The 22,630-nt window shown below is 35.3% G+C and overlaps 3 protein-coding genes across 3 annotated transcripts; 1 reads left to right on the top strand and 2 right to left on the bottom strand.

Annotated features, from left to right (window-relative positions):
• Positions 1–5,220: 5,220 nt before the first annotated feature.
• Positions 5,221–6,861, bottom strand: LOC118071348 (piggyBac transposable element-derived protein 3-like). The gene has a single exon (XM_035090456.1). The coding sequence runs from the start codon at positions 6,859–6,861 to the stop codon at positions 5,221–5,223; it is 1,641 nt and encodes a 546-aa protein (XP_034946347.1).
• A 2,123-nt stretch (positions 6,862–8,984) lies between these two features.
• LOC118071347 (ATP-dependent DNA helicase pif1-like) lies at positions 8,985–10,223 on the bottom strand. Its single transcript, XM_035090455.1, has 2 exons — positions 10,199–10,223; positions 8,985–9,628 (listed from the first exon to the last, which is right to left on the bottom strand). The coding sequence occupies exons 1-2, from the start codon at positions 10,221–10,223 to the stop codon at positions 8,985–8,987; spliced, it is 669 nt and encodes a 222-aa protein (XP_034946346.1).
• A 7,761-nt stretch (positions 10,224–17,984) lies between these two features.
• On the top strand, positions 17,985–19,569 carry LOC118071345 (uncharacterized). Its single transcript, XM_035090454.1, has 3 exons — positions 17,985–18,197; positions 18,283–18,792; positions 18,907–19,569. Exons 1-3 carry the CDS (start codon positions 17,985–17,987, stop codon positions 19,567–19,569), a joined length of 1,386 nt encoding a protein of 461 aa, XP_034946345.1.
• The last annotated feature ends 3,061 nt before the right edge of the window (positions 19,570–22,630 follow it).

Raw genomic sequence — 22,630 nt, 5'->3', positions numbered from 1 at the left:
CCTATTCAACATCTCCACAGGATTCCACGTGTTACTACCGCGCTTGCTGCTCGCTTCACCAGCTTATATAGACTGCCCTCCACCAGCCCTATCCGACTTCCTATGTTCCATACACAAAAATTTTGTACAGTCCTGACCCCCTTAGAAATTCATCCACTAGGAGCACTAGGTGTCAGCAGCTTCTAGAGCAGATGGGTCAAACTGTGCCGCGGCATGCGCACTAGACGAAATTCAATTTAAATGTAGCTAGCATGCGTTGAATAATATTTCCTGTATTGTGAAGGTCCCAAAGCGTGATTTCTAGAAATTTAAAAATTTATATTTTCGATAGTTTTGTTGATTAAGAAATGAAAATTGACAATAATATTTCAAATGACTCAATTAACAATATAGGGTAGATAAATTAATTATTCAATATTTTTCATGTCGAAAGACAATTCTTGAGAGCATCAACTTGCTCACAAAGGTCCCAGAGCGTGATTTAGAGGAATTCAAAAATTTATATCTTCGCTAGTTTTGTTTATTAGAGAACAAAAATTTTTGATGCTTAGAACATGAGGGAACATATCTGCATGTTTTTTGCAGAGAGACTGTTCCGAATCCTTGGAGCTCACGGCAAAATTACTTTGTACCTTTTCTTCGAGTACTAAAACGTTTAAATACTTGGATTTAGTGTTATTCTTCTTAGATTCAATTGCAGCTTTCTAATAAATCCTATGATTGTTAACTGCATCTACCTCACAAATCAACAATAGTATTGTAAAAGACATGGAATTCTTCTAACTATTATAGCTTTGCGAACAAATTTAATTTTATGTAAAGTCACAATAACCATTGACCTTTCGAGATAGGAATGTAGAAATCCACTAATTTTATTGCCGTATTTGGTTTCTTCTAAAAGTTTGTCAACACTAATTCATTATTCCGTTTCATCTCACAATTGAATTGTTGGCGATTCAGCCAATGTCTTAATTAGTAGGGTGGATACCAATTTCTTAAAATATTTAGTAAACTACACTAATTTCACCTTGTAGGATGGAATTCTTGGAGGATTTCCATGCCTATATAATGCAAATTGCATGTACTCGGCATGTTCCATGACTTGGTGGGTAGTCAAAATTAGCCAATCGACCTAACAGTTTTCCAGATAACGCCCTTAAAAAAAATATCTATGGACCTGGAAAGTACATATCAATGGCCTGAATATTTGAAACATTGATTATTTACTTATATAGTAAAGCATCATTCTGTACGACCCAAATTTATAAAAACAGTGTTCACTTAGTTTCCATATTAAACCGATTGTAAGTGGAGTAAATAATTGCGAAAGTTATAGCATTAATATCAGTATGACATATTATGTTGTTTCGAGGTGCAAATCTGGATATAAAGTGAATCATGAAAAGAGTATTTTGTTCCATATGCTAAAAGATATCAATCTGCGGAAACAATGGCAGATTGCGATGCGTCGACGAGAATTGGAGGCAAATCATCGAGTCTGCATTGAGCGTTTTCGAAAAGAAGAAGTTCTTTTGAAAAAAAATTAAAAGACCAAGATGGCAACGTATTAGGAGTGGTAAGTTTTTAACAATTATGTATACGTTTCTATCGATAAAAGTTAGTAACTTAAGTCGTAAAAAAAAGAAATTTCCCTATATGTACTGCTAGTAGCAATAGTTTGAAAATGAAGCGAGTGGATTAAGCCAATATGATGGCTCAAATGCAACAATAAAAAAAAAATAATAAAAAAATGCACAACAACCAAAATAATACGAACGTTATCAGTGAAATTTCTAACACTTCCGACTGTAATATTAAAAATGGTAGAAGGTACTCAGAGCATTGGATATATTTATGTATTCTCATGCACATGAAATCTCCAACTACGTATCGATTCATCCAAGAAAATAATGTATTACCATTACCATGCCCGAGTACAATAAGGGAGTATGTCGATCATCTATATTAAATGACAAATACATGTAAACAACACCAACGATATTCTTTTCATTGTTTTACAGACAACTACCAAGTGTTACAATTGATTGCGGATTCGATGAAAAATTCTTTCAATTATTATTCAAAATTTTTATTGGTAAAAAGGCAAGCAAAAATGGGCTATTGTTAATAGATGAAATCGGTCTACGGAAAAGCATCTCAGTAGATCCAATAAATCTGAAATTTGTTAGATATGAGGATTTTGGAGATGAAAATAAGAAAATGGAACATTAAGAAACAGCTAATCATGAGTGTTTTACAAGAACTGAAAATTTTTGCTTGAGTTAATTTATTTCAATTATTTAGAGCCAAAAGATCGATAACTAATGAGCTACGCCGTAGGATGTGGTCAGGAGAGGTGCACTCACACGAAAGACTCTTTTCTTGAGCTTAATTTGGATTTTGATTACAAAAAAAAATTATTCATTAAGTTAACAATTTACAAGCTTAACTGAACTTTACTTTAACAGAATTGAATTTATCAAGAGCTTGAAATGATTAGGATTTGCAAAATAGGAACGAGCAATAATCGAGCACGTGTACTTGAGCTTCGCTTGAGCGTTAATGGCTGCAAACACGTTGTAGCCGGCGTCGGTAGACCTAGCACAATGATAGAGCAACTGTCATTGGCTAGATTGGAGAAGAAGAGCTAGGATTCGCCGAGCGCTGAAACAAGAGCTAGGATAGGGCGAGCGGATTAGGTGAGCTCGACTGAGCACGAGCTGGGACGAGAGTGAGTCCAACTGACAGTTTGCATTTAACCTCTCGCAACAATGGGTAAGTGTTCATGTTTCAGTCATTTCCTGACTTATTTACTCAGCCAATTGGTGTTTTCGCATCGCATGGCCGAGCATCCGGGATTGTGCTGTCGCAATTAATTATCATAGCGATAATATTGTTAATAAATAATGGAGCAAAAATCTGGGGTGCTATAACTGATAGCGCGTCACCTAATAGAAAATTTCTGAGTGAAGCCGTTGTCAGTGGAGCAATGGAGAAGTCAAAGTCCCATTTTCAACATCCATTTGATAAAAATTACAAGGTATATGTACTTGCCGACACTCCACGTTTAATAAAAACAGTCAAGAATCGTCTGTACGATAAGAAGTCGTTGAAGGTTAGTATATAACCTGTTTTAGTTTTCTTTTTCCTGTATATAGTAACACGACCATGCAGTAAAAAACTTCTTCTCTATACAATTTTTTCAGATTAATCCATCCAAAGAAGCCTACATAAAATGAGAACATTTCAACATGGTTCATGAAGGTGAAAGATTGAAGATAATCAATGACCGTATCATTTCCAAAATAACCCCGCATCATTTATTATTAAACAATTTTTTAAAGATGCGAAGCTGACTAGCAGTTCAAGTACATATTAATACAGTGCATTTTCACCAAAATCAAAGAATTTATAATAACATTACGTGATAATGAAATCTGATTATTATAGGTGTTGAGCATGTCTACGGCAAGAGGATTGAGGACATATCAGAGCAATTTTGGGAACGAAGATTTTAGTGAAACAATTGAATTTTGTCTATGAATCAACAAACTGTTCGACTGTCTGAACGAAAATCATCATGAAATTAAACCTAATGATGAAAAATTTCAAGTTAGTATTGTTTATGTAATGGCATTTTTTACTTGGATATTTGCTTATCTCTGTCATTATTCGTTATAATAAATACTCTTAATAATGTAGATCATTAACATATCATTTTTAAAAAATCGTTGTACGAACAAAATAATCCCATATAAGCGTCTCTACGATTAATAGTTTACGAGATATCATTGTTATTGTTTAAAATCATTATCATGCTCAACAGAATTCATACTTTTTTTTTCTTTCTGTCTTCCTACTATTAGTAAAAAGCAATTAAAAAATTATAAGACAGCATGATAAAATATATTAGTTTTTCTCAGGGATCGTCAAAAAAAGTATTTTTAATTACATATTACTCAATTACTGGGAAATTGTTAATCAGAAAAAAGAAATTATCAACCACTTCTGTAATAGATAATATCGACAATAAAATTATCAATTGATAATGTAATTTGTAATTTGGTGGATCCCATTACAAATTAATACAGTAATTTGTAATTTCTTAGATCCAATTACAAATTAACGAAGTAATTTGTAATTTTGTAGATCAAATTATAAATTTCTTTCATAATTAATGAAATTTTTGGTTAAATCACAAATCACAGGATTAATTTGAAATTTCTTTTGCCAAATTACTAAATACAAAAGTAATTAATAATTAAATTATTCAAATTACTAATTATTAACCCATTAACGCCGAAGAATCGTGTTTTTTTTTCTCATTTTCAAGCTAGATTCTTATCATCGAAAAAAAATCATTTGCAAATAAAAAATATGTTCCCTTGTACTTTCGAGTGTCCTCTTTCCGAATCCGGAGTCAAAATTAAGTTTTGTCCATTAGAAAAAAAAATATGGCCGCTTTTAAACAAAAAAAATCGAAGACATTTTTTTTTCAATATTTTTTTTCTCATTGAAGACGCTCAAGAAGACCCCCTTTTTCTTTAACCATGAGTGCACAAAATAGTTGTAGTTTAAGAATATATTTTTTTAATTTGTCGACATTGACATTTTCACCCCCAAAATGGCGCTTTTCATCCCTTCAGCAGGAAGACAATTTTCACTCTCGGTGCCCGACAAAAAAAATATTCAAATCTTAACGAAAATTGGAATCCCGGGGTTTTCAAGGTCGCTGATTACGATTCCGCCCTCAAAATTCAAAAATTCAAAATGGCGGATCCAATATGGCGGACCCAAATTCAAAAACTTACTTGAATCGGATGAAATGTGGCACTCGGGGGTTTTCGAGGTCCTTGATAACGAATCTGGCATCATCATTTCAAAATTCAAAATGGCGGATGCAATATGACGGACACCTTCCCATTAACGCCCAGTTATTATCTAACGTTTATTGAAGAATTGACAACTTTATATATTGATAAATTGACAAATTTATAGAAATTCATCACTCCGCATTACTCAACGGATAAACTTATAACTCCTTTCTCTACTCTTAGCATCACCCAGAGAAAACGACATGGACGTGGTAGAAATCCTTTCTCCTTTGGGGTGCTTGATTTGAGTGAGTCCCCTTGCCTCTCACTTTTTGGGGTGCTTGATTCGAGTGAGTCCTCTTGCCTCTCACTTTTTGGGGTGCTTGGTTGTAAATGCGCCCTTTGCTTATCCCCGAAGCCTGATTACGTGTTTCGCTTTCATACAAGCACTACAGAAATAAGCATTACAGTCCTTACAGTACGTATATGTTCTTATTGGACAGATTGAACAACGAGCTTGTTTGCTGTGACGGAAAGTATCGTGTGCTTTGTTCCGTTTTAGTTTTCCCCTCTCTAAGTAATATTTAGCAATCGAAATTGCGAATTGCTTTGAACCAATTTTTTTTGTTTTATCTCCAGTTGCGTTGAAAATCACGACTGGGTTCACAATGACGGCCTGAATAAATCTAATAAAGACGACCCATGTCCATTTTTTTGAACGGATACTTGGAAGCAAGTTGTTGCAATGTCCATCGTGCACGTCTACTCCGCCCATGAATTTATTGTAGAGATGAAATGCTTGTGGAAACGGAATCTCAATTTTTGAATGTGCACTCGAGCTAAATCTCTTAGACGGTAATAGAGGAGTTACCCCTGCAGCGGTAGAAGCGATCGAAACTGGTTTCGAGTCTACGATAGTTATGTAGTTTATTCCGCTGTTTTGATCATGCTTCACAACATACGTACCTCGTGGAGACTTTTTGTCGATTACATTTTTTTCTTTGACTCGATTTTCTCTTATAGTTCCTGTACATTGTAAACCTAACTTTTTCAAATGTACTAGGAGATCGAAATTCGTAAAAAAATTATCGCAGGAAAGATGGAACTGAGATATCTTCTTAGGAGGGATAGATTTCAGAAATGGATCCAATAATTCCATCACTACACGAGAACCTAGAGCACATTTACCCAATTTATCTCCAATTGATGAGGTTTTTCCACAATATAAATCGAGATTCAACAGGTATCCATCGGCGGTGCAGAGACCCCAAAATTTTAGTCCGAATCGTATGGGTTTTCCCCGGATAAACTGTTTTAGCGATGTTCTTGCATATGATTTGGCCATCATTTCGTCAACAGATAACGCAGTCTTCCACAAGCCAAACTGACGAATATTTCTCTGGAATAATTGTAGTAATTTACGAACGCGCCATGCCTTATCACTGGGATCATTGTCTTTAGGCATCAAATACTTTAATTCTGATTTGATTTTCTCAAATGTATCGCGTTGCATTGCAGAAGAAACCACCTCACATAATAAGAAGGGATCAGTTGACCAATAGTCTCTTTGAGATTTTCTTTTATTGAACGAGCTTACAATGATGATGTCAATGAAAGTATTCAAATCATCCAACTGCAATTCAAACCCATTCTCTTTACATGAGTCAATAATGTATGTTTTCATTTCCATGCAGAAAAACTTTTCAAACAGTTGTATCGGCTCACTTTTTTGAATATTTTTTTTTACACCGTCAGTTAGTAATAATTTGTCTTCAGTCTCATCCGGGTAGCTCTTTTCACCAACCATCCACTTATATTGGTGATCTCCTTCCAATTTACATTGATTATCTGTGTAATTTTCCGATGCTTGTTTATAAGTGATACTCGAAAGGTGATCGTTTGATTCAAAATCAGAATCGGAATCACTAGAACAACCAGAATTGTCTGGATTCGGAATCGCGACGAGCTCGTCACAATTATCGTCAGAAGTATCCATTTCAAACTCTACATGAGAAGGAATAGATTGCCTTGGTCGTTTTCGAGACATAATGGTAATATTGTCAATATGCTCACGCTGCCGATGAGATAAGAATTATCGAAGAAGTGAATTCACTCAGGAGCAATAAAGATGATAAAACAATATTTTATGAATAAATTTTGTTGAGGTACTGAGCTGAAATTTAGGTATATAAGTGAGTTCGATTTAGTCTCAAGACAAGTTCCACGAAAATAGAAACCAAATTACTCAGATGAGGAATATTGGCAGACCTAAAATGAACACAAAAATTCTGAGCTAATATTTTTTACAGAAAATAAAATATCATTAGCAATGTGAACGATCCACACTCCACAAACGTGAAAAATTGAAAAAAGATGTGATAGGCATATACAAAACTTATTTGCAGACAGAAATATTTATGGATAATAAATATATTTGTATCAGGGATAATATTCAATGATGACCCGTATAAACAAAAACAAGATGAAATGTAAAAAAATCGGAGATTTCTCAGCCTCTGCAACGTCAATTTCATTCGACACATGAAAAATATAATATATGATCATAAAATGTGAATCAATTGAATAATTATTATTTACATTTATATGAAGTTGTCAATTCTTCAATAAACGTTAGATAATAACTGGGCGTTAATGGGAAGGTGTCCGTCATATTGCATCCGCCATTTTGAATTTTGAAATGATGATGCCAGATTCGTTATCAAGGACCTCGAAAACCCCCGAGTGCCACATTTCATCCGATTCAAGTAAGTTTTTGAATTTGGGTCCGCCATATTGGATCCGCCATTTTGAATTTTTGAATTTTGAGGGCGGAATCGTAATCAGCGACCTTGAAAACCCCGGGATTCCAATTTTCGTTAAGATTTGAATATTTTTTTTGTCGGGCACCGAGAGTGAAAATTGTCTTCCTGCTGAAGGGATGAAAAGCGCCATTTTGGGGGTGAAAATGTCAATGTCGACAAATTAAAAAAATATATTCTTAAACTACAACTATTTTGTGCACTCATGGTTGAAGAAAAAGGGGGTCTTCTTGAGCGTCTTCAATGAGAAAAAAAATATTGAAAAAAAAATGTCTTCGATTTTTTTTGTTTAAAAGCGGCCATATTTTTTTTTCTAATGGACAAAACTTAATTTTGACTCCGGATTCGGAAAGAGGACACTCGAAAGTACAAGGGAACATATTTTTTATTTGCAAATGATTTTTTTTCGATGATAAGAATCTAGCTTGAAAATGAGAAAAAAAAACACGATTCTTCGGCGTTAATGGGTTAATAATTAGTAATTTTACTAAGAATTAATTATGATTTTCATTTATTGTGTGATGGAAGCATCACGTTCTCATAATAAGAAAAAAATAATGTTTTAATATGTCTATCAACGATTCAACTTATGGTTCAATAAGAAATTATGTGTTTTAAAGTTCATACATATATTTTGACCATAACACATATGTTTAAAAAAACTTAATTATGTTTCAATGTTCGTCAAGATGTTCTAACGTTGAATCATACGATCAAACGTTCTAACTTATGTTTGAATGATCAAATATATATTCTAACGAACTTATTCATGTTCGAATGGTCGAATATGTATTCTTATGTTCCGGTATATGTTCTTATAATAGAGAATGCGTTCTAAGAATTTTTTTTACGTTCTAATTGTCGTTCGAATGTTCTAAATTATGTTCTAATGAACAAGAATATATTTTAACGCTATATTATGTGTTCTAACGTATCGAATTATGTTTTGATAATCCAAAGTATGTTCTAATGAACTTACTTATATTCAAATGGTCGAATATGGGTTCTAATGTTTCAAATCATATTTTAATAAACTAGAACATGTTTCAACGTTATGTTATGTGTTCTAACATTTCCACTTATGTTCTCATGAACTTATTTATTTATCACCAGTCAATATTTTACATTGTAAAAGATTATGTCCAAGTTTCGAAACCATTGATCTTGTGCCGTTACATAAACCTTCACTAATATTAAGATTTTTGAGCAACATAACTACACAACATTTTCTTAGCAAAAGTTTATAAGGTGAAAAATTGGGTGGATTCAATGTAATCTAATAATTTCATATCTCGGTATTAATTTTTTCTATATCTCCATTTCTAGCTGCATGTATAGCACATGTTGATAATTAAGTATAACATTCATCTGTGATTATTTCTTCACATATGTTTTCAATTATTTTATCATATTTGAATATTCTACATTCAACTGAAAGATCTAAATTATTATGAGATTTATTCAAAATATCTTCACCAATATTTATTAGAAATTTAGTAAATGCAACTTTTGAAGGTAACGTTCGCATATTTTCGGTTAACGTAAATTGATGAAATTGTCGCCAATGATAACTATGTTTAATGGATAAATTCACTAATTTACTTCTTGTTGATTTTTTTACAGGCAATAGTTGTCGAAAGTCTCCTCCTAAAATGAATATCATTCCACCAAATGGTAGATTGTCATCTATTATATGACACAAAGTTCGATCTGTTACTTCAAAAGCATATTTTGGCGACACTGGTGCTCCGTCCCATATAAAGACATTAATACTATTTAAATAATTACTTTGTTTAGAATTATTTTTAATGTTAGATGATGAGTCAGAAGAAAGAGGTACAGGTAAACCAAAAGTTTTATGAACAGTCTTCCTATTTGAGAGTAATGTTGCAGCAATTCCTATAAATGCCGTAGTAAAAACTTTTTTATTTTTAGATTTTAACAAATACCATAAGGTTGTATAAATGAATGTTTTCCTAGATCCACCAGGTCCATCTATATAAATACAATGTGATATAGTATTATTGTTGTTAGTATCGATAATACTTAATATGTAAGGAACGATTTACTTTTGTTTTTGATTCAATTTTTGATATTGTTGAATTCCACGTTCATCGTCTTGTTCTCTAGTTTCGTCTTCTTATCGTCTAAATCTGTAATTTCTCCATAGATGGAAAATTTGATATGTCGGATGCTTTGTTACATAGAATTGAATTTATATGCAAATGTGCTTTTTTCTTGTAAAATCGATCCAAAACGTATTGTAAAATCTTCTGACATTGATTTCTTGGATTGTTCTCAAAGTTTTTTAGGGTGTAATGGATAACAATGTAATATTATAAGCACAAATAAATATCTTAATTGACATTCGACGGAGCGATTTTATAAAAAATAAAGAGTTTCTATGGGAAATAAAAGGAGAGATTTGAATAAAAATTGATTGATTCAATTTTTTGATTAATTTTTTTATAAGGATTGCGCTACATTCCGATAGACCTTATTAATTCTCATAAAATGAATATGGGTTTCAATAGTATTCTGACAGATTCTATTGGATTGTTTTACCAGGGAGATAACAATTTTCGTCCATAGTAGTATCTTCTCTCAATTCTTTAGGCTAATGTTTAAAACATTTTTCATGTACAATACACCAACTTCCACATGGTCCGTAAAGCATATTTTTCGTAAAAATATCATATAGTATTAGATTATCAGTCTTATTTGGTATTTCAGCGTAGATGGATCGATCGACCATTTGTAGGATTGTTATTTTACATCTATCTTTTAATATTACCAGCATATGCATATAAGGTAAATCTACGTTTTTTCAATTGACGACTGAGTTCGTTATAAATAATTAAAAACGGGATCTGTGCAATTAATTTAAATTTGTTAACAAACATGTTAAAATAATACACAAGAAGCATATTTAATGTGAAATGTCTGTAAACAAACTATACATTATTTTTAGACAGTTCTTACACATTCCATCGTGTGTGAAAAATCTATAGTTTTATTACGGCATTTAACATTGAACAATTTTAGCGCGTCAAAAGTCTCTACAAGAATAACACACTTGGATTTGCAGTGTGAAAAGATTGGTATCACTTCGACTTCGTTCAACTTATCTCAAATCAACTTGCCTTGCTGTAGTCATTGCTAAAAATAAGGAATAAATTTGAACTAACGTCTACGTTTAACACTAATAGAATTTGTAATAAATAATCGAACTCGAGATCATCACAAAAAATTTAAATTGTTTTACCGTAAATACGAGCATTAACTAAACTAAAGTTACCGACGAATGAAAATAAATTTTGAATAAAAAATATTCATTGCTATCTATTGATCTTTCGTATAGAGTTAAGTTACTACCACAATTCCGCGATATCGTTTAATTTTTTGATGATATCAATATTATCTAATCTAATATGAAAAATTATTGAAAAAATTGAGTGAAATCCGCCAAAAACAAATATCATTCGATATCTGTAAAAAAAACGGCGCCACGTCACTGTTGTTTGAAAATCCGATATTTTCAAATTGTTCTACATGCAAAAAATATTTGAAATCATAAAATTGCGCCAAATTTAACTTGCCGTAATTGCGAAACCATAAAATTGCTTTTATCAATTGTTTAATAAAAAAATTACATAGATGTGCGTAAGAAATTGTAAATAGAACGTTTAATCAAAATATTAAAAAACATTTGATAGCATGAATCTTATTCAGCATTTTTCTTCAAGTGTTTGAAGTATCCTACTGAAACTGTTATCATCGGATGAAAGTAAAACTTTGCGCCATGTACACGTCTCAAATGACTCTGCAAATAACCAAATTCTCATTTTTAAATAATTATTTTTAAAAAATTTCGAAATACTAAAGAAGTTTAAAATCAAAGGGAGTGCTATGTCATCTATAAAATTAAGACTTTTTTCTCGTTACTTTCGATAAATTGTGTAAGAAAATACTTTTTCGAATTTTCTTGAAATAACATGAAAAGTCATCTTGTAGATGAGAATTTACGATAAATTTTTGTGCATTCAATTGTCACTTAATCTGAAAAAGTAACTAGTTTAAAAGAATGTCATAACACGTGGTCCAATTTTTGAGAATTATATCCAGAAATCTTCTATCAATAGAGAACATTAAAAAAATTGGGCCACGTGTTATGACATTTTTTATTTATTAGGAGCATCTATTGATACAAATTGTATGTTCTTTATTTAGATTATTTTGCTGTTTTTTTAACACTTTTTCAACAAGGTAGACATCTGGATACTGGTCTTTGGTTAATTCCTCGGTGTAGAATCGTCCCTAAATCGGCTGATATTGATAATTATTCAATTTATGTGTCACAGGTCTTGTATTTTTAACGGTTTTAATGGTGAAAATTTTAGCTGTGCAATTGGGTGGATATTCTTTTTCGAATGCATGTCTATATTCACTTATACAAACTTTATCTCCAATTTTAAATTTCAATTTTAGACGTTTATTTACTGAATAAAAATTTTTTTTATTAATATTTTGAAGCAATTGTTTTTCATTAATAAATGTTACATCTTTTGGTTTCATCTTCATGGTACAATGTATTTGTATTATCATATGATTTGATTAGAAAAGGTAAAAGATCAATCCATTTATAATTTCCACGTATAGTAAATTGTTTCCACATTTCATTTCTTAATGTACGATTAAATCGTTCACATATAGACGCCTTTAGATTAGTGAAAGTTGAATACATTTTTATGTTGTATTGCTTCATAAGAGTTTAAAAATCTTTATTATAAAATTCTTTGCCTCTATCTCCATGTAATTTATAAGGCACTCGTTTCTGTAATAACATTGATTCCATAGAATCGGTGACATCTTTTCAATTTTTTGTTTTTACCGGTACAGCCCAGGCATATTTCGAGAAAATATCGATAATTGTTAAAATGTATTCGTATCTATTGTTAGTGGATGAGTAAGCAGTTAAATCAACCACGTCAATGTTTCATCAAGACCTCGTATATAAAAAAATGGTATCAAATTTTAAAAATTTAGAATCAGTATAAATTCTCTCTACGATTAATTTTTGTTTAAAACTATCCAACTTCTTCTATCAAGTAGATATAGTTTCATTTAATGATGATAATGATATTCTACCAGATACTGAATCTTCTATGTCGTTTGTCTGTTCTCTCAAAGTAGATATAGTTTCTCTCAACAATGGTGTTTCATCATACGATAAATCTATTACTTTATTCAAATCTGCCAACACTATTTCATGTAAGTTTTCAAATTCTTGATGCACAATATTATTAACACTTTACAATGATGCTGCTCTTTCTTATTCTCCTTTATCTTGTACTTTTGTATTTTCCATCATTTCATGCTCCAAATTATTTACAGGGATTTGTCTTTTTATAACTTCAATATTGCTTTAACTTCTTTGCTTTGATTGATCTCTTCACGTTTTGTTTTTCATGCTATCGTCATAAATAGAGAAAATATCCATCTTCTGACGATTAAATTTTTCCTTTCTCGAGGCAGCATATTGTCTTTCATTCATTGATATATATACATTATCATCGTTCAATAATGGTATTTTTAGAGAGATTTTGTTTTTTCATTTATAAGTTGATGTAATAGTGTTACAACTGGCTTGAAAAATGAAAGAATATTTGATTTGCTCTACCGGGAGTAAACTTTCTATTAGAAGTGAATCATTCCCAAGAGTTAGCTAAGTTCAGAATCTTTGCCTACAAAAACTAGTTTATACATTGCACTTGAGAAAAAAAAGATGAAAAATGTAGAGAAAAAGTATCTTATTTCCCTCACCGGGAGTAAGCCGAGTGCAGCGTCTTCAACTACATAAACTATTGTATGCATTGCATTTGAAAAAAACAACCGATAGAAAATGTAGAGAAGAAATATTTTTTTTGCTTTACCAAATGTAAGCTTATGACCGAAAGTAGGTCAACTACAGCAACTTTTCTACATTGCTTATTATTATTGATGAATTATTCAAAAAACCCTTACCAAAATGTTCTCCTCCCCATGCAAAGAATTAGTAGATATCGTCCATCCATTATAATATTCTTCAATGTCCATTTTATATAGAAAATTCCACGGATAATAGGGTATCTTTATTATTTAACTTTACATTAAACGTGTTTATTTACTGCAGTCAAAGTTATATACTTACAGGCTTCATTTTTTGAAAGAATCATAACCGTATAATGATAATATTGTGTGTCTGCTTCAACTAATAATGAAATATGGCGCCGTATCGACCGCGCTACTCTAGATAACCCTAAAAAAAATTTCAAATTTACTTTTTTTACAATTTTTTAGGAAAGGAGATTTCGATTATTGACTAACTTCACATCTTAGAAGTGCGGGCTTCAAGTAAAGCTACACGCGTCAACTACGCGTACTCAGCACACTCCCTGTAGCTCGCTCTTTTAAATTGAAGAAGGCTTAATTATTGAAATTATTATTTCTGTTCGGAGTACAAAAATGATTTACTAGAGAATAAGTAATATAATAATCAAGTCTCAAATCAACAGAGACGATTACAGGTAGACTGATGGAATAAATATAATTGTTGCGAGAGGTTAATCGCAACCCGTCAGTTGGACTCACTCTCGTCCCAGCTCGTGGAATATTAATGAATAATTTATTTTTGTAATAAACCTGATAATAAGCTTAAGAAAAGAGTCTTTCGTGTGAGTGCACCTCTCCTGACCACATCCTACGGCGTAGCTCGATAGCTATTGATCTTTTAGCTCTAAATAAATGAACTCAATCAATAATTTTCGGTTCTCGCAAAACCATTAGGTCCTTCGAGCCGGATGTGGTCAGCAGTGAAGTGAAAAGTGCTCGTAAAAAGGATATTTTCTTTGTTCTGGCGATCGCGCTCATTAACTTTAGAAGCTCTCTGGCTCGCACTCATTGGTCGTGAGTTTAGTTCAGTGCGGTGCTCAGAAATGACTAACTTTAGGACTTCTCATAAACACTGTGAACTTATTTACATTTTTTGTAAGGGTCTTTGGTGCTAGTGAACAGAAAAGTGAGTTTTTGTGCTAGTGCTCGAAGATTCTAAGCTCGTCATTTATAATGACCAACGTATCAGTGCTCGAGGCTGACGTCGAGCTTCACTTCACAGCTCAACTAGCTCTTCAAGATGAAAGAAAGGAAATTCTTTTTAGAGCTCTTGATGTTCTTGAGGAGACGTGGCAGTTGTTTAGCCAACTAAACAATGACCTCGCTACAAAATGCTCTCAGCTCTATCTTAACTCCTCGTACAAGAAAAAGAAGGTTTATCTTGTAACGTTAGAGGTCTATGACGGAGCTCGGTCAATCTTGACCAACCTCATCAGCTCTCTCCGTCAAGCTCAATCATCATCAAGCTCTCCTGAAGCTCATACATCTCGCTCACCTGGTGCTCATCTCTTTGAGAAAATCAAGATCAAACCCTTCAGTGGGAAATACTTCAGTTCAGGGTGACGCCGCTCGGCTTCTCTAGAACTTAAGGACCACCAATGACAACTACGCCATCGCGTGGAACCTGCACACGTCTCGCTACGAGAACAAAAGGCTCTTGCTATCAACACAGCTCGACAAGTTCTTCGGCGACAGCTCAGTGGTAGAACCAACATCTAAGGGCCTCCACGACTTGCTCAATGGTGTTCGAGAAGCTCTCGATTCGCTAAAAGCTCTAGATGCCGAAGTTGACAAGTGGGACATGCCACTTGTCTACCACTTAGTTCGTCGGCTCGATCCGTCCATCAGAAGAGAATGGGAGAGAACGCTCGGCTCCAACACTGCCTATCCATCGCGAAGCTCGCTTCAGGAGTTAACTTCTGAAGCCATTTCTCTTGAGAGTATTGAGCTCAACTCAAGAAACCAACAGCTCGGTCATATGCTGCCACCGCTCAAGCCCAATCTCCAGCTCCTGCAACTCAAGCTCTATCAGATCAAGCTCAACGACGTGGCTTTAGTGCAAAGCCAGCAGCTCAGCAAAGCTCGGCCAACAAGCTCAGACCCTAGATGGCGGGGTACAGAGGTCCAACCGATCCGGGCCACGTCTGTGATTATTGTGACAGCACAGACCACTTCATCGCCAGCTGTCCAGACTATCGGAAACTCTCTCTACTCAACAGGCTCAAGCTAGCAATGGAGTATCGGCTCTGCAGCAATTGCCTTGGCAGACATGATGTCAAGGCTTGCCAGAGCGAGAAGCGTTGCCGTCATTGTGGTATGAAGCATCATACCACAATACATCAAGGCGAGGCTACTCAAATCAGCTCGGTTCCCATTCCTGCAGCTCCAACCAGCTCAAGCTCATCCGATCCAACTCCAGCTCAACAACCTCCAACCACATCAGGTTGATAAGCTCCAATTAAACTTGACAGTCATGCTCAAGAATTAATTTTTGTTTCTTTTTTTGTTAGCTCAAAGTGGCTCTCCCTTGTTAGTTCAACAGCTCTGCTCACCGCCGAGCTCTCTACCAGCTCTTGATTCGTGCTCCAGCTCAGCTCTCCACTAGCTCTTGATTCACGTTCTAGCTCAGCTCAACAGCTTAACTCAACACGCAGCTCTCCACCAGCTCCTGATTTATGCTCCAGTGCAGCTCCTGCTCCAGAATCATCTCTAAGCTCGACCTTTGGTCTTCCGATAAGCTCTTCAGTAGCTCTATCTTGCTCTACTAGTTCTTGTGATCCTCCAGCTGCTGAACAAGTTCAAGGATCACAGCTCTCTTTCATAACGAATAAGTTAGCTCGTCAACTCCAGCTCCCAAAACAACGATCATCAATCCTGCAATCCCACGGGGTCTAAGCATCATTACGCTTAAATCGCTCTACTCAGACGACCAAATACAAGTTCCTGTTCACGTCAACAACAGTCTTGCCTACCTACAACATCGACAGCTCATCGTGGTCTCATCTCAAAGGCTTACAGCTCGCAGATCCTCAGTATAGAACGCCAGGGACCATTAATGTCTCTCTGGGCTCTATACCACTAGCTCAAATCATTCGCTCGGAGCTCAGACGAGGTCACGCCTTAGATCCCACAGCTCTCAAGACTATTTTTGGTTGGATCGTCTTCGGTGCAACTAAGTCAAACTCACCATCTCTAACAAGTCCAGCTCTTCACGTGAAGCAGGATCACGACCTTCATGAACTACTATCCAAGTTTTAGGTTCAAGAAGAGACAGCTCGAGCTCATTCTTCTAAGCTCAGTCCAGATGAAGAACATTGTGAAGCTCATTTCATCAAAACTCACTTCAGGGATGCAACCGGAAGATATGTGGTGAGACTTCCAATAGTTCCATCACCACCAGCTCTTGGAGAATCCAAAACCTTAGCTCTCAAATGTCTTCGATCAATGCTCAAGCGACTCTCAAATGACTCGAAGCTCAATCAGCTCTACACGCAATTTATGAACGAATATCAAGCTCTAGGACATATGAGGCGTGCTCCAGGAGTACAATCAAGCTCAAGAGGAAGTCCAGGTATTGTATCTGGTGATCGCTCGAATGAGATGACCTTGGCACATGATACTTCGGTATCAGGAGGGTTGAGGGTCTCGGTAGAGGGGTCATCGGTGCAACCCAATGGTCTGCCTCATTTTTCTTTGCCTCATCATGGAGTTCTACATGAGCAGAGTCTTACTACAAAGTTGAGAGTCGTCTTCAATGGATCAGCTCAGACCAGCTCTAGTTTCTCGCTCAATGATGTTCTTCATACTGGTGCCAAGCTCCAAGTCGACATCTTCGACGTCTCGTTATGGATTAGACGACACAAAATTATCTTTAGCTCTGATATAACGAAGATGTTTCGATAGATAAACGTTCATCCAGCAGATTGGGATCTCCAGAGGATTCTTTGGCTCGATGAACATAACAATATAGTTCCATATCAGCTCACCACGGTTACCTATGGTACCAGGCCAGCTCCATTTCTTGCTGTACGAGTTCTCCTTCAACTAATAGAAGATGAAGGCATAAAATATCCTGCTTGGACTATCTTGGAGTCCTGCATCTGATCAATTTATCTTCTCACCGAAAAGCTCAACGCTCAAGAAACTCACGAAACGCTCAGTGCTCTCTGAAGTAGCTCAGCTCTTTGATACGCTCGGATTCTTAGCTCCAGTAATAGTTCGAGCAAAAATGTTCATTCAAGAGCTCTGGTTAAACAAATCAGGATGGGATGATGAACTTCCTGCTCAGCTCTCTCAACGGTGGACGCACCTACGAGACGAGTTACCATATCTCGCTCATGTTCACATCCCTAGATGACTCAACACGATCTCCAGCTCATACATAGAAATACATGGCTTCTCAGATGCATCACAGTTAGCCATGGCTGCATGCATTTATATTAAAGTTCAGAACTCAAACGAATCAGCTCAGATCCAGCTCTTGTGTGCTAAAACTAAGGTAGCACCATTAAAACCAGTTACAATTCCTCGGCTCGAACTAACTGCTGCTTGGATGCTCTCAAAACTCGTGAAACATGCTCAAGAAGTGCTCGAATTAGCTCAAGCTCCTATCTATCTATGGACTGATTCATCTGTAGCACTAATATGGATTCTTAGTCATCCATCTAAAAGCTCTGCGAGATGGGCTGCAATTACCATCATCGCACTTTGTCTCTAAGCTCGCAGCATTCGCTGATCAAGAAGGTATACTTCGTGTTGGTGGTCGCCCAACAAACTCTGAACTCGAAGAAGATGAAATCCATCCGATTATACTCCCCGGAAAATCCTACTTTTCACAGCTCGTTATTGATCAAGCTCATCGACGAACGCTCCATGAAGGAACTCAAGTTACTCTCATTCATGTTCGAGAAAAGTTTTGGATCTTAGGAGGAAGAGCTCCTATTCGGTCATTTATCCTGAGATGCGTGATCTGTGCTCGATATCGCGCTCGACGTGCTCAACAGCTCATGGGCCAGCTCCCAGCTGATCGTGTGGTACCAGTTCGACCATTTCACACTACTGCGGTAGACTATGCTGGTCCCTTCACGCTCAAGACGTTCCAGGAAAGAGGCGCAAAAACATACAAAGGCTGGATAGCTGTTCTTGTCTGCTTCGTGATCTCAGCTGTTCACTTGGAATTGGTGTCAGACTACTCCACAGAAGCATTCATTAAAGCCTACCGACGCTTTGTTAGTCGTCGAGGGGCAAGCTCAGTGCTCTATAGCGACTGTAGAACCAACTTCAAGGGAGCTGATTCCTTCCTGAAAGATCTCTTTCGTCAAAGCTCATCAAAAAACGCTTAGCTCGTCAGCTTATTAGCTCAGGTTGGGACAAGATGGATCTACTCATCTCCCAGTGCTCCTCACTTTGGTGAAAAGTGGAAAGCAGCTGTTAAGTCGGTGAAGATTCACCTAGTAAGGATTCTAAAGACAACTTTACTGACCTATGAAGACTTCACCACTCTAATAGCTCAAATAGAGGCAGTTTCAAATTCTCGACCGCTCTCGCTGCGCAGTGATGATGCCGATGATCTACGAGCACTGACCCCAGCTCACTTCCTTCATGGAACATCTCAAGGAGTTCTTCCTGAAGTTGCTCAAACTCATCTCCCTGAATCACGATTTACTCTATGGGAGTTAATACAACAAAAGCTTCCACACTTTTGGAAGCAGTGGTCCAAAGAGTGCTTACAAGAATATCTCTCAGTCTCTAAGTGGAGAAGAGCAGCTTATGATATTGCAGTCGGCTTTCTACTTCTATCCATTAAGGATAACCTCCCTCCAGCTCAATGGCCTTTAGCTCGAGTCATCGGTGTTCATCCTGGACAAGATGGACTCATTCGGGTGGTCTCAATCAAGACTTCAAAGACCACCTTCACCAGACCAATCACCAAGCTCATTGTTCTACCAGCGGACAAGTACCGCAAGGACGTTGCGGTAGACGGGGAGTATGTTGCGAGAGGTTAAATGCAAACTGTCAGTTGGACTCACTCTCGTCCCCGCTCGTGCTCAGTCGAGCTCACCCAATCCGCTCGCCCTATCCTAGCTCTTGTTTCAGCGCTCGGTGAATCCTAGCTCTTCTTCTCCAATCTAGCCAATGACAGTTGCTCTATCATTGTTCTAGGTCTACCCACAACGTGTTTGCAGCAATTAACGCTCAAGCGAAGCTCAAGTACACTTGCTCGATTATCGCTCGTTCCTATATTGCAAATCCTAATCATTTCAAGCTCTTGATGAATTCAATTCTGTTAAAGTAAAGTTCAGTTAAGCTCGTAAATTATTAATAAGTAATTGTTAACTTAATAAATAATTTATTTTTGTAATAAACCTGATAATAAGCTTAAGAAAAGTGTCTATTGTGTGAGTGCACCTTTCCTGATCACATCCTACGGCGTAGCTCGATCGCTATCGATCTTTTAGCTCTAAATAAATGAACTCAATCAATAATTTTCGGTTCTCGCAAAACAATAATAAATTCTATAGATAAAAGTAAGAATTCATTATAATTAAATATCAAATAAATTTGAAACAATCCAATCAAAATATTACACATAAATTTCTCTTTTGCTTCTTGATTAAGTACACTCTCAACACAAGAAGAAATTTATTGATTGATAACGATGTGCAGTTGTAGTAAATTACATAGATAAGTGTAATTTAGTAAATATTGCATAAAATTGATAAGAAATGTGTAATTTTAAATAATATATAAACCACAATGATTATAGATGAGTTTCGTTTGAAACTATTTCAAAATGAATAATATTTCCAAAAAACGGAAAGAATATTTCATTTCATACTATATATCGTGATTTTTTTGACTTTTTTTCTGCAGTATCATTGAGCAGTATCTGCACGAATTGAGTTACCAATGAGTTCATCTTGATGTAAAAGCTTGTAATTCTATAACATATATTTAACATAGTTACTATTACAATAAGTAGAAAATAAAAAAAGGTTCTCAAACAAAAATAAAAATAAAGCCACTTGCTTCATTTTGATTTACATACCTTATCAAGTAGAGTTTGGACAGAGAATCTGGCATCTGTTGAAAAAATAAAAACAATCATACTATAGAAGAAAATACTATTTAACCACCTATGATATATAATACTCATATGATTGGATGAATACCTGAGCCAACAAAAGCAGTAATATACGCATTATTATCTTTCCGATCGATGAAAATGAAACGGCCCATATAATACACTGAAAAAAAAAACATTGTGATAAAATGTTTTGGCGATACCATACTACAACTCTTGAACATTATTAGATTTTTTAAATGTCCAAAATAGATAATATACTTACTTGTCGTCTATTCTCTTTCCTATCCTACCCTACTATAAAAGAGACATGAGCGACCATATTGAATTTAATGATGCCATATTGGCCTCCATATTGATAACTTGAGTAATTTGATTCGCTTACTGTTCTGACTTCGAGTCGACCGGACGAAAAAACTAAACTTAATGGACTGTAATGATAAACCACGACACAAAAAAACAGGTTGGATGCTAGAAGGTTCCTGAAAATAGTTTTTAAACAACAAAATTGTATGGTTTTTATCGCTTTTATTAACAAATAACACTTAACTTAAACAATAGAAATTCTTAATCACTGAGTTTAGGTGAATTGACTGTACATTAATTGTTCATACACTTCTGAATTGTCTGATGGTTATTTTGTCACCAAAAAAAGTCTCAAAACAGTGAATAGCAACATTCACAGTATACACCAGAGTTGTTCGGGTGTGCGATGTATATGTGAATGTCCGTGAGGCACTATGGCGTCGACGCCAGTTCAGCTTCGCGCCCAAAGACACTACAACTGACTATACTGGACCACTGGCACTGATAAGAGTAATCTTGATGGTTTAGTACTGTTCACTAGAGTAGTCTGAGTCTGATTGATCGTATTTGTTCTCGAAAAAGGATGAGCTGACTGCAAAAACTGTGAATTGACTGCGTAAATTTCTACGGAGTTGAGCGCGTGATTTGCCTGAAGCTAACTGACACCACAAGTGCTCGACCGCGTGCTTGTTGGCGTCACTAGGGCCGTAGAGTTGCCTTCTGGGCCATGAGGGAAATACTTCCCGATGATTGGTCCAGTGAGTTGACTGACGCGCCGGTGGACAAGTCCGGCATTAACAATTTTCAAATATTCTGAGACTTGCTGACTTGGGGCCCTCCAAGTCAGAACACTCACATAACATTAAAGCCTCATATTCATGTAATACATTCGTAAAATGACTATAATATCATTCACTTATATCAAAAAAGTATCCATCATGAGTTACTATACTTTTAACTGTAAAGACTATATGTTCTCAATTATCAGAATGAACTATCAAATGCTGACTACCGGGAGTATGCAGTCTATCAGATGTAAGCAAACTACCGATAGTGAGGCCAGGATATTTTTTATCCTTAAATTCTAAAATTAAACATTTCGTTAAATATATCGAACAATTACTATGAGCCGAAATGTAATCAAGTAGATACTTACTGTCACAGTATACAGCATATTAAATAGCGTAAAAAGTGAAGATATTTAAGAGAGCAATGTTCCAAATTATTAGAATGAACTATCAAATGCTGACTACCGGCAGTATGCAGTCTATCAGAGTAAGCGAACTACCGATAGTGAGGTTGAATTTTTAAACGTGAAAATTTACAATGCCATTAAACATTTGCAAAAAGGTGAAATAAACATTAATAGGGATTGAAATTGGAACATAAATTACATTGTTATTTTTGGAATACCTTCATTGACAAAATATCGATTTGTTTTTCAATAAAATTACTATCACAATCATTGTTTTTTTATATTTAGTTGTTTTCTGGATTTCTTTAATAACTGACTGCACAAATACTGTGACGTTATTTTTTTGGATAACGTTCCATTGCTAGCTCTAGCAATATTTTAATGAGAGTTTTGAGGCTAATAAGAGCCCACTTAGTAAGAATTACAAAGAAAATGTAGTTATTTAACGAGGCTGTTGCCAGAAAATGGAACTCCAAGGAAA

Source organism: Chelonus insularis, unplaced genomic scaffold, assembly GCF_013357705.1.
Source record: "Chelonus insularis isolate UGA/USDA-ARS -01 unplaced genomic scaffold, ASM1335770v1 contig_77_pilon, whole genome shotgun sequence".
Classification (NCBI taxonomy): Eukaryota; Metazoa; Arthropoda; class Insecta; order Hymenoptera; family Braconidae; genus Chelonus; species Chelonus insularis.
Note: the sequence above shows the minus strand (reverse complement) of the source record. Positions and strands in the feature narration are given on the sequence as shown.